The 13324-nt window shown below is 41.0% G+C and overlaps 2 protein-coding genes across 5 annotated transcripts in view; both read left to right on the forward strand.

The window, feature by feature from the left end:
* The window catches only part of LOC137432219 (P2X purinoceptor 4), a gene marked incomplete at its 5' end in the record, with an annotated part of 71718 nt that extends 59549 nt beyond the window's left edge, over positions 1-12169 (forward strand). Inside the window, 3 exon segments of one of the 2 annotated variants that reach the window (XM_078782912.1) lie at positions 1500-1565; positions 2531-2627; positions 10182-12169. In XM_078782912.1, the coding sequence (XP_078639038.1) occupies positions 1500-1565; positions 2531-2627; positions 10182-10234 (216 nt within the window). 2 annotated transcript variants of the gene reach the window in all.
* On the forward strand, positions 10550-12169 carry LOC144893215 (uncharacterized). 3 transcript variants are annotated; one of them, XM_078782916.1, is made up of 3 exons: positions 10550-10603; positions 10658-10684; positions 10739-12169. In XM_078782916.1, exons 1-3 carry the CDS (start codon positions 10550-10552, stop codon positions 11090-11092), a joined length of 435 nt encoding a protein of 144 aa, XP_078639042.1. In that variant the 3' UTR covers positions 11093-12169. The 3 variants fall into 3 exon arrangements, with proteins under 3 accessions (XP_078639042.1, XP_078639041.1, XP_078639040.1); XM_078782915.1 differs by having other exon boundaries at positions 10550-10684; XM_078782914.1 differs by having other exon boundaries at positions 10658-12169.
* Positions 12170-13324: the final 1155 nt, after the last annotated feature.

Here is a 13324-nt window from a genome sequence, read left to right on the forward strand (position 1 = left end):
ATATTTTTGCAGGGGATGTCTGGTCTAACATGACGGTTTTACGAGAGAGGAGGTGTGGGGTTTGTGAGTGGGAACTTGGTCGAAAATCTTCCACCTTTTGAAATCTCGCCCTTTGCAATTTATTCAACAGTGGTGGAGAATTTCCACTTTGGATAAATCAACGTAGTGGGCTCTGAACTTTTATCAGAGGAGGATAATGGAAGGATTATTTATGAAATTATTTCTCTCGAGTTGGAGAAAGTTTTGAGTGGTGTTATCTTTTCATGGGGCACATTTATATGCCCATAACAATTTGCCCTGAGTTGTTAGGGCAGCAAATTACATCCAGAGCAAGCCAGCTTGCAGTTTTATTATTATTATTTTTTACATAAGCCTTGTGGTGGAGCTGACACACACACACACACACACACACACACACACACACACACACACACACACACACACACACACACACACACACACACACACACACACACACACAAAGCCGCTAAGCTTGTGGGAGGTGTCGTCGTTTCCTGGGGTACTCTGGGTACCGGCGATGTCACAATGGGTCCACGTTTTTCTCCGCACTCAGTGGAACATTTCCGAAGCTCCCAAAGATTGCCATCCTATGGGATTGTCCAGGCTCTTAACCTTTTACATATTGAAAGTTGAGCAAGGAAGCAGCACATACAATTTTTATGCCTCCTTCGACAAAGTCGCCAGAGGCATTATGTTTCCAGGTTGTCCGTCCGTCCGTCCATCCGTGATAGGTTTTCGTTACCGCGATAACTCGAGAACGGCTGAAGGGATCTTAGTCAAACTCGATACAGGTATAATGAGGTAAAGATGAACTGCTTAGATTTTGGGGTCACGTGGGAAAAGGCCATAGGTCAGAGGTCATGTTAGGTAAAAATTTGATAACTTGAGACAGCTTAATGGATTTAAATCAAATTTGGTACAAGTATTATAATGACGTAATAATGTGGGCGGAGGCATATCGATCGACGTCGTGACGTCGAAGAGTGTCGTTCCCGTTAGTCTTTGGTATGAGTCAGCTGGAGTTTGAAGTGCTGACCCCCGAGACGTGGAGTGGACGCTCTAACCATTATACCACTGAGTTTGAGGTTTTTTTTGTTTTGTTTGTCTTTTTTAACTGATAATTTCATTTTGAGATGGTAATTCTCCTGTGACTAGCTTTGGTTGGTAAAAGTTTCGAATCCTCAATAGTGTTGCCTTCAGCACAACTTCAACCCAATGTCACGTGCTCACTGCAACGTTCAATAGTAACCTCTTGATGTTTAATAACGAGCTAAACTTGTGAATACAATACAAATAACTACATAATTCAACCTAGTGATTTGTAATATTGTTTCTGTAATACTTACAAAAGCTAATATAAGTGCGATTATCAGAATGAATCGGTTTAGCATGAAAACAGGACATTTTGCGCACACAAGGAGTGGTTTGTAAGAGGACGAGTGTTGCTGAATTTTGTCTTTATCCATTGGTCTCTTTAGGGCTGGAAGTTTGGGTTGCTGGAGACTGCTGTGAATGTGGGATCAGCCATCGCCATCCTCGGCCTGGTCAGAACCTGTCCTGTGTATAACTGTCTTTGTGGATTTTTATTTTTGTCCTGTACGGGGAATGCTCAGTCTCGGGTTTTAAATGATGGCCGAGAAGGACAAAAAGAAATACCTGCAACACGTTCTTGTTTGAACTCTAAAGGCCACACATCGTTACCCACGCCAGAGGAGAGGGTATTGCATTTGAGTCCGTTTGTTTGTCTGTTTGTTTGTTTATCTGTTTGTTTGTTTGTTTGTCTGTTTGTTTGTTTGTCTGTTTGTCCGCACAGAATAAATATGATTTTCTCTGCAACCGTTGGTCCGATTGACAGTAAATTTTCACCATAGGTGCAACTCCACCTGAAGAATTTTTTAATGATGATGATGACATCACAGGTCAAGTGGTTCGGCCGCCATCTTGGAAAAATCGAAAAATTTTGCACCTCTATATCTCCGAAAGTGCTGAATAGAAAAAATTGAGACGTGGCTCATTGTAAAGAACTCTCCATGGGGAATAAAATATGTTAATGATTTTGTCATAGGTGCCTCGATTATGACGTCATAATTCGACAAGTAGAAAACTTCATCCGAGCAAGATGAAATTTCTTGAGCATAATCTAGGAATCAATTAGTTTAGAAAATAAATAATGATGTCATCGGCCACGTGGTTCGGCCGCCATTTTTGTTTTAACACAAAAGCCTTTTTTTTTAAACACTGAAAATACATCCTGGCGAGGGTTTTCAATCTCTGATTGCTTTTTTTCTTGTTATGATTGTTTTCTAACCCGTGGGTACAATTGGAATGGGAACAGCACACGGTACAGAGCAAATCTCCGCCAGGCTGAACAGTTTACGTTTTGGATCCCGCCGATAGGCCGGATCTGGATTCAGACCTAAACCAAAATCGAATTGGCATGTTGGAATAACAACTGGTCTTAGAAATTGGTTTGGTGGATCAAGTGGGATCCACTTTTTTGTAATTGCAGGTGAAAGTTTGCTGCGATCTGATGCTGAGCTGGTGGTCACAAGGTCGAGATGATGTTTCTTCGAAACTCGAACGATTGGTCTCAAGGCGCTCTCCAGGTAAACGATTACCTTAGAGTTGGAGAAGTTTGCATTTTTACCTGGTATAGAAGCTGGGATTATTTGTGGAATTGGGCTAGGTTCAAAGGAAAGATTTTACTGTGGGATTATTTACTGTGGGAAGCGATGGATGGAATACATTGAATGAAGGATGCTAACCGCTGTGGGATTAAGTGAGGAGATGCTGACGTTTTTGGGGTTCGGTCTTTGTTGGAGCAAAAGTGAGGGACGGGATCGGGGCGATTGATATAATTATTGTGTGGGCGTGAGTCGGAGGAGAGTGGGGACAGGTGTCAGGTAGGACATGTTGCGGGAATGACTCATTTTGCCTCCGAACTATGAGGTGGGTCAGGATTAAGGGGTTACAAATAAAGGGGAATGGGAAGGGGAGAAAAGGGGAAAGAAACGAAGCAATAGATATGAGATAAATACCCTAAAACAAAGTAAAAGTAAAAAGGGGAAAGAGAATCGGTTAAAGGAGAAGAGGTAATCCAGATGAGATCAAACGAGCCTTCAGGAATAGGACCAGTTTTCCATTCTACTCTGGGAAGGAAGGTTGATAATCTAATGTAGGCTTTCCACAGCCCACAGAGCGTGGGAAAAACCAAAGAGTGTTCACGATTGTATCGTTTTAAAAAAGTTTCCCTTTCAACACACTTGAAGTTTTTTCAAGTCACAGGTGGTCAAATTGCCATGAGAATATTGCAATACAATGTCAAATTAGAGAAGTATTTAAACTACAAAACTAGAACAGCACTCGGTAGAGAGCACACCTCCTCCAGGCAGAACAGGTGATGTTTTGTATCCACTGATGGGCCGGATCGGGATTCGGACCTGAACCAAAATCGAATCGGCTTGTTTTTGTCACCGAACAAACTCATCCACCTAGTTTAGTCGTAACTTTTAAAATATCATGTTATATATACTTTTTTTTACCCTATCTCCTCAGTGAAGAATTAGTTAAAAACTTAAAAACTTATGTTATCCATATCCAGATTTGGATCTTCACCAAAATCAAATCAAATCGTCCTTGTCACACACCCAACGTCTCCAGAAAGTTTCGTCCAAATCCGTCCATAACTGTTTGAGACATCCTGCTCACAAAGACAGACAGACAGACAGATGGGGGGGGGGGGGGTGGTGAAAACAAAACCCGTGTCCACCTTAGGTGGCGGAGGTAATTATTATGCGAGAATCGAAGCAAAAGTCCAACTTCAAGCTCTGAATTAATAGATGTACTTTGTAAGATCCATGGATTCTGACAGTCTTGCATCTTCCAACTTATGTTCCAATGATTATTAAGTCATGGAGAACAACACCAAAACACACACACACACACACACATACACATATATACACACAAATACACACAAATACACATACACACATACATACACATACACACATACACACACATACACACAAGCATACACATACACATACACACATATACACACACACATACACACAAATACACACACACATACACACACATACACACACACATACACATACATACAAGCACATACACTCACACACACACATACATACACGCACACAAGCCCATGCACTCACACACATACACATACACATACACATACACACATATACACACACACATACACACAAATACACACACACATACACACACATACACACACACACACACACACACACACACATACATACACACACACACATACACACACACACACACACACAACAAGCACACACATGCACACACACACACACACACACACACACACACACACACACACACACACACACACACACAGATACATACACACAAGCACACACATATATACACATACATAAACAACATCAATCCATTCACTCACCGTCCCCACCCCCCCCCCCCCCCCCTCCCCCTCCCCCCAACCTCCCCCTGCCACCCTTCCAGTGGGGAGAGGTGCCTCGCTTGGCTTGTGCAATCCACTCGTTTCCGTGTTTGAAGCTCATTCTCTGTCAGGAATAGAAGCAATTGCATTTATATATTTATTCCATGTGCATAATGGGAATTTATATTCAAAGCATCCACAATCTCCATGGTTACTACACAGCATCCACAGTCCCCATGAGACTACACAGCATCCACAGTCCCCATGAGACTACACAGCATCCACAGTCTCCATGGTTACTACACAGCATCCACAGTCCCCATGAGACTACACAGCATCCACAGTCCCCATGAGACTACACAGCATCCACAATCTCCATGAGACTACACAGCATCCACAGTCTCCATGGTTACTACACAGCATCCACAGTCCCCATGAGACTACACAGCATCCACAATCTCCATGAGACTACACAGCATCCACAGTCCCCATGAGACTACACAGCATCCAAAGTCACCATGAGACTACACAGCATCCACAGTCTCCATGAGACTACACAGCATCCACAATCTCCATGAGACTACACAGCATCCACAGTCTCCATGAGACTATACAGCATCCACAGTCTCCATGAGACTACACAGCATCCACAGTCTCCATGGTTACTACACAACATCCACAGTCTCCATGGTTACTACACAGCATCCACAGTCCCCATGGTACTAGACTGAGTGCATTGAGGTGTCACAATGTCACATGCTCCTCAACAACCTTAAGGGAATGAGGCAATTTGGCCCAACGTTGCCATGTTGCACTCCCAAATGAATTTTCGCTATTGATGTTTTACTCAAGTTTATGTTATTTAATTCAAGTTATTGATGTTTTCATCAAGCACCAATCTTGATGTTTTACTCAAGTCAAAATAGCCCAATCTTGATTGGGCGATCCAGCGTGTGCATGTGAACGAGTGTTTGATTGTTCCGTATACTTTTCCAAACCCCTGGGTCAATTTATTTGACATTTGTAGAACTGCATTGTTTTCACATGTGGAAGTTCAACGTCACAAAGCACTTTCAGCACCTCGTCAAATTGATGTAAAAACTAGGAATAACGATTCATTCGGCAAGCAAGAGTTGCACGTCACGTCACTTATGTCCGCCCCTCGTCTCGCGTTCGCTCTGTGGCAAGTCCCTCCCTCAGCTGGGAGAGGGTCAGAGCTCGGTCTGCAACTGCATGTTCCGAGGTCGATGCTCTGTTGGGAGTCAAAGCTATTGCATTTAAATAAAATTCATATACAGATTGGAAATTAATATACAAATGGTCCACATTTTTGTTTGACAACACCGAGTCGAATGAGCGGTTGCTCGATCTACGACGACCGCGAGCGTGGCAACGAGACAGATCATGTGGCCATTTATTGAAATGTTGAGCTCAAGTTTGTTTTTTGTTTTTGTTTTTTTGCTCCAGGTATAAAACATTCATTTCTAATCTTGACGTTTTTTGCTGGATGTTTGCAGGTGTCCGTCCCTCTGTTGCATGTTACCTTGCTGCTGTTGGTGTGTTTTTATTGATGGCTTTGTCTGTTACTTGCAAAATCGAAGATAATTGGTCGGTCGGTCGACTTTGTTATTCTGTCTGTTTGTTCGTCACTCACCTACAGGTCACAATTCCAAACCGATCGTCATGAAACTTTACCAAGTTGTAGAGGTAGTCACGACTGAGAAGCCTATTGATTTTGAGGTCAAAGGTCATCTCGAGGTCAAATTTCTAAAATTGTCATTTTTCATCTGATTGACTTGAAAATTGAATAGAATTTGCATATTGACTCACTAAATAATAATAATAATAATGCATTTATTTTATATAGCGCTTTTCAGGAAGCCCAAAGACGCTTTGACAGAGTGCAAAACATAATGCATAGCAAAACATAAAAACAATTGCAAAAAAAGAAGAATCAATAGGGAAATATTCAAAGCACAAAGGAGGGAGAAGGAGAGGAGATAGTCAGGGGTTAAATGCTGTGGGTTAAATGTTGAATGCAGTGTTGAACAGGTGGGTCTTGAGTGATGTTTTGAATGTGGTGAGTGAGGAGGAGTCTCTGATGGTGTGAGGTAGCGAGTTCCAGAGGGTGGGAGCAGCGATGGAGAAGGCCCTGTCCCCCCAGGATCTAAATTTGTTCCGGATGGGGGGGGGGGGGGGTCAGGAGGTTGGTACCAGCAGAGCGGAGGTTGCGGGTGGGAGTGTGTCTGGAGAGGAGGTCAGCCAGGTAGGATGGGGCCAGGTTATGGAGGGCTTTGTAGGTCAAGAGGAGGATTTTGTACTGGATTCTCTGGGAGATGGGGAGCCAGTGAAGCTTGTAAAGGACGGGGGTGATGTGGTCACGGGTCCGGGAATGGGTGAGTAGACGGGCAGCGGAGTTCTGAATGTATTGGAGTTTATTGGTGATTGTTGAGGGTGAACCATAAAGGAGGCTATTGCAGTAGTCCAGACGGGAAGTGATGAAGGCGTGGATGAGGGTTTCTGCAGTCACGGAGGAGAGGGATGGACGGAGACGGGCGATGTTTTTCAGGTGAAAGAAGGCTGTCTTTGTGATCTGTTTAGTGTATTTGTCGAAGGAGAGGGTTTGGTCAAAGATGATGCCAAGATTCCAGATGTGAGGGGAGGTGGATACTGGGAAACCGTCGATGTTGAGGGCAAAGTTATGGGTGGACTTGGTGAGCGTTTTTGGGCCAATGATGATTATTTCAGATTTATCACAGTTAAGTTTGAGGAAGTTGATTTGAAGCCAGGATTTTATTTCAGTGATGCAGTTTGTCAGGATAGAGTGGGTGGCGGTGGAGACGGACTTGGTGGAGATGAAAAGCTGGATGTCATCGGCGAAGCAGTGGAATTGGAGACCATGACGGCGGATTAAGTGACCGAGGGGGGACAGGTAAAGGATGAAGAGGAGGGGGCCAAGAACTGAACCTTGGGGGACACCTTGGGGGAGGGGAGCAGTGGGGGATTTGCAGTTATTGATGGAGATGAACTGACGTCTGTCAGAGAGGTATGATTTAATCCAAGAGAGGGCAGTGCCGGTAATGTTAAAGGTGGTTTCAAGTCGGGTGAGGAGGATGGTGTGATCGATGGTGTCAAAGGCGGCGCTGAGGTCGAGGAGGATGAGAATGTTGAGGTTGCCAGCGTCAGAGGAGAGGAGAAGGTCGTTGGTGATTTTGAGGAGAGCAGTTTCAGTACTGTGGTTGGAGCGGAATCCGGATTGGAATGTTTCATACAAGTTATTGGCAGAGAGATGATGTTTGAGTTGAGTGGCTACAGCGTGTTCCAAAACCTTTGACAGAAAGGGTAGGTTGGAGATGGGTCTGAAGTTATTTAGGGTGTCAGGGTTGAGTCCAGGTTTTTTCAGAATGGGGGTAACAGCAGCAATTTTGAGGGAAGGTGGGACGATGCCTGTAGACAGGGAGGAGTTTATTGTTGCAATGATAAGTGGAGAGAGAGCAGGAAGGGAGGCCTTGACAAAGCTGGAGGGGATGGGGTCAAGAGTGCAGGTGGCAGTTGTAGAGGTAGTCACGACTGAGAAGCCTATTGATATTGAGGTCAAAGGTCATCTCGAGGTCAAATTTCTAAAATTGTCATTTTTCATCTGATTGACTTGAAAATTGAATAGAATTTGCATATTGACTCACTAAATTGGGAAACCAACTATTTATGAGGTCAAAAGTCGACTCGAGGTCAAATTTCTGAAACCAATTTTAATCTGAAAAATCATCAATTTTCATGTGAAAAATCATTAATTTTCATCTGAAGAATGATCAATTTTCATGTGGAAAATCATCAATTTTCATCTAAAGAAATCAATTTTCATCTGAAAAATCATCAATTTTCATGCGGAAAATCATCAATTTTCATCTGAAATATCAATTTTCATCTGAAAAATCATCAATTTTCATCTGAAAAATCATCAATTTTCATGGGGAAAATCATCAATTTTCATCTGAAAAATCATCAATTTTCATCTGAAAATCATAAATTTTCATGTGGAAAATCAATTTTCATCTGAAAAATCATCAATTTTCATGTGGAAAATCATCAATTTTCGTCTGAAAAATCAATTTTCATGTAAAAAATCATCAATTTCATGGGGAAAATCATCAATTTTCATGTGAAAAAGCATCAATTTTCATCTGAAATATCAATTTTCATCTGAAAAATCATCAATTTCATGGGGAAAATCATCAATTTTCATGTGAAAAAGCATCAATTTTCATGTAAAAAATCATCAATTTTCATGTGAAAAATCATCAATTTTCATCTGAAAAATCATCAATTTTCGTCTGAAAAATCATCGATTTTCATGTGAAAAATCATCGATTTTCATGTGAAAAATCATCAATTTTCATGTAAAAAATCAATTTTCATGTGAAAAATCATTAATTTTCATGTGAAAAATCATCAATTTTCATGTGAAAAATCATCAATTTTCACGTGAAAAATCATCAATTTTCATGTGAAAAATCATCAATTTTCATGTGAAAAATCATCGATTTTCATGTGAAAAATCATCGATTTTCATGTGAAAAATCATCAATTTTCATGTGAAAAATCATCAATTTCATGTGGAAAAATCATCAATTTTCATGTAAAAAATCATCAATTTTCATGTGAAAAATCATAAATTTTCATGTGAAAAATCATAAATTTTCATGTGGAAAATCATCAATTTTCATCTGAAATATCAATTTTCATCTGAAAAATCATCAATTTTCATGTGGAAAATGATCAATTTTCATCTGAAAAATCATCAATTTTCATCTGAAAATGATCAATTTTCATCTGAAAAATCATCAATTTTCACGTGAAAAATCAGCAATTTTCATGTGAAAAATCATCAATTGTCATCTGAAAAATCATCAATTTTCATGTGAAAAATCATCAATTTTCATGTGGAAAATCATCAATTTTCGTCTGAAAAATCATCAATTTTCATGTAAAAAATCATCAATTTTCATGTGAAAATCATCAATTTTCATGTGAAAAATCATCAATTTTCATGTGGAAAATCATCAATTTTCATGTGGAAAATCATCAATTGTCATCTGAAAAATCATCAATTTTCATGTGAAAAATCATCAATTGTCATGTGGAAAATCATCAATTTTCGTCTGAAAAATCATCAATTTTCATGTAAAAAATCATCAATTTTCATGTGGAAAATCATCAATTTTCATCTGGAAAACCATCAATTTTCATGTGAAAAATCATCAATTTCCATCCGATTGATCTGAGCTATGATTAAGATCATCAATTTTAATCATGATGAAATTTACAAGTTTATATCTCCATGGTAACTTTTTTTCCTGGGGGAGGGGGGTTTGCCAGTATCACGCTCCGCATGATTTCTTTGTTTATGACTTGATCTTAGCAAACAATATTTTGATGCCGTACGTACATGAGCGTACATGAGTGATTCGATTATTGTGATTTTTACATGAAGAAAGCAAAGCAATGGGACTAGAACCTGTGATTGTGGCATGATATGAGCACTTGCACCACTACCAACTTGATGTAGCTTCCTGCTGCCCCTAATCAATGAAGAACCATCTCATAACTGCAGAAACATTTCGGGGAAAGGTAGCATATGAGGTGTGTGCATGATATGAGCTGTTTTGTATTTACAATGTTTACTGAATTTCTGCAGGGATGGATGAAAAGAAAGAGGAAACGTCCCTCAATCCAACCACATCCAGCTGAGAATGAGGATTTTGCAGGACGAGGCCGAATGTGCAACATCTGAACATTCAAGTTCCTTGGACCAAAAGGAATGTTTTGATTTCCTTGCCGCCCTTGAAATAAATAAAATAAGTACATATATCATAGCACAATGAAATGACATATGGGGGGGGGGGGTGGGGGGGGGGGTCCATCAATTAATTGTGAAAGCTTTATATAATTATGCAGTTTTATGTTGGAGTATTTGCAGTATTTTAACCAAATGTATTCACAGCACTTTTAATACCATGTGGTGTCGGTGTCGTCGATATTCACCTCCACAGGCCACAGTTGGGCATGAAGCAATCTTTGATTACATTCCAGGTGAGTGATGTAAGGAGAGCATTCCAGGTGGGTGATGTAAGGAGAGTATTCCAAGTGAGTGATGTCAAGAGAGCATTTCAGGTGGGTGATGTAAGGAGAGCATTCCAGGTGGGTGATGTAAGGAGAGCATTCCAGGTGGGTGATGCAAAGAGGGAAATCCAGGTGGGTGATGTAAGGAGAGCATTCCAGGTGGGTGATGTAAGGAGAGCATTCCAGGTGGGTGATGTAAGGAGAGCATTCCAGGTGGGTGATGTAAGGAGAATATTCCAGGTGGGTGATGTAAAGAGAGCATTCCAGGTGGGTGATGTAAGGAGAGCATTTCAGGTGGGTGATGTAAGGAGACTATTCCAGGTGGGTGATGTAAGGAGGGTATTCCAGGTGGGTGATGTAAGGAGAATATTCCAGGTGGGTGATGTAAAGAGAGCATTCCAGGTGGGTGATGTAAGGAGAGCATTTCAGGTGGGTGATGTAAGGAGAGTATTCCAGGTGGGTGATGTAAAGAGAGCATTTCCATGACATGGGAAGTCTCCTGTTTGCCTTTTTTTTTTAGTATTATTTTGGTACGGATGGTATTCCCGTTCCACTACAGGTGTTCCAAACAAACTTTTTAAAAGCATGATTTCTAAAAGCCTTTTGCTCATATAGCAAATGCGTGTACCTTGCATATCACGGATGTTTGTCATACAATGTGGATGTTGTATCAACGGTAATAACCGCTATATTGATACCACTGGGGGTTTGATGGGGACTTGTCCAACATCCATTGTACAAAAGTTGTACTTCTAGTTTATTGTACATTGTCTTGTACTTGATCTTAACATGGAAGTTGTCCTTACTAGGCCATGTTAGTTTATTTGTTTCAGCTTTGTTGATACTTACACCTGATTGGCCATATCACTCGATGGTGAAGAATCATTTAAAAAATTCTACTAGCCGGATCCGAATCCGGATCTTCACAAAAATCGAATCATTTCGTCCTTGTCACATCCGCTACATCTCTGCCAAATTTCGTCTGAATCCGTCCACTACTTTTTGAGATATTTTGTTCACAATCGGACAGACAAATGGACAGACAGGGGTGAAAACATAACCTCCATCCACCTTTTGTGGTGGAGGTAACTAGAGAGTTCATAGAACATGTTACCATGTGCAGTGTTCAAGTCTATACTTCAATTTTAACAAAATGATTTTGAAGATCGTTTTAAAATAATTCTCGATGTTTAGCATTATTGAATGAGTCTTGTACACGACCCTATTTAACATATCCGGGAACTGCTAAACTGGATGTTCTTGGAAGTGACAAGAAGACGATTTGTGTTCGACAATGTTGAAGTACATAATTTAATTTAAATGAAATGAAGATTGTAAAAGTCTTGTAAATAGATTCCAGAATTTACCGCTGTTGATGCAGTGTCTATTACAAAACCTGTTTGACTGCTAGGCCCAGGCAGATGGAGTGAAAATATTATGTCGCTTCTGTCTGCGCATGTGCGATTGGGACAAATTGAAAGACGAAGCAAGGTAAAATGATAAACTTTTCTTCCTGTTCCTGTTCCGATTAGTGTTCAAAATAAAACACGCAATTGAAATCAAGTTGTTCATAGTGTCCATCTTGTTTATCCAGTGTTCCCCACCCCAGCCCTCTCCCTTCCACAGATCTCCTGATGTCCCAGTTTCCTGCTGTTGTTGTGTTTTCCTCTCTCTCCCCCTCTAGTCTCCCACTCCGTTTATGATAAGTTACATGTGTTAGCTCTTATACGAGCCTTGACTTTGTATACAAAACCGCCCCGACTACAATCCTGCGCTGTGGAATTCTCGGCGGACCGATGAAACCGGCTGCTCACACCGAAGGTTCAGATTTACAGTCAATTGATCTGCACTTCCTCACCTGCTTTCCTTTGCACTTCAAATTAATGTACGGATATCACGATCCTGTAGTACGGGCGTCCACCCTTGGCTGATGATATTTTCCATCGAAGTTCCATGCCGACATCACCTTAGACTCGTGAAACATCAGCAAGTTGACCAGTCACTGAAGCTCCCGCCAAATACACCCCGCCAATCACTCCTCTTTCAAAGTCACCGAGGTCTCTTGCAGCCATGCTAGGCATAATTGTAAGCAATGCCATTTTATACACGACTAGGCATGGTGGGATGGAATTTGATTATTTAACACATGGGTCACAACTGTGTGGAAGTGTTTGCTTTCAATATACTGTGAATCCCCGACATTCACGGATTTGACATTCACGGATTTGACATTCACGGATTTGACATTCACGGGCCCCATGTATTTGCGGTTCATAAAATGTGACCCGCTTCTACATTCGTGGCCACGGGCTTCACGTATTCACGGTTTTTCGTGGGCGCAAGAAACGTCCCCGACCAGCCGAGCGCATAAAATAGTTCTTAAACCATCTTCCCACCGGCCGCACATAAACACAAAGTAGCTTTATGCACGTGGCTGGTGGGAAATGGGTGCATATAACAGAAGAGGAAGATGCGGTATTCTACATTATCTTATGAAGATAGATGTTGAGTTTAAAGTGCATCATTGTAAACATCCTGGCATCACAGTCCTCGAGTTAGAATTTATTTCCTTTTTTAATTTTATATCCACAATAAGAGTTAATTTTTTATTTACTGTACCATGAACAAGCGGTTTTTTTTGTTTGTTTTTTGTATACAAGATCGAGGCTCGTGTAAGAGCTGACATTGATCACAAAAACACAGACTGACATATAAAAC

This window comes from Myxine glutinosa, chromosome 8, assembly GCF_964187855.1.
Source record: "Myxine glutinosa chromosome 8, kmMyxGlut1.1, whole genome shotgun sequence".
Lineage (NCBI taxonomy): Eukaryota > Metazoa > Chordata > Myxini > Myxiniformes > Myxinidae > Myxine > Myxine glutinosa.

What these genes read in the sequence shown, in the direction of transcription:
- LOC144893215 (XM_078782915.1), top strand. Translation starts at nt 10,550, where the DNA reads ATGAAGCAATCTTTGATTACATTCCAGGTGAGTGATGTAAGGAGAGCA. An exon ending in ATGTAAGGAGAGCATTCCAG is followed by an intron (nt 10,685 to 10,738) that starts GTGGGTGATGTA and finishes AGGGAAATCCAG; the next exon opens with GTGGGTGATGTAAGGAGAGC.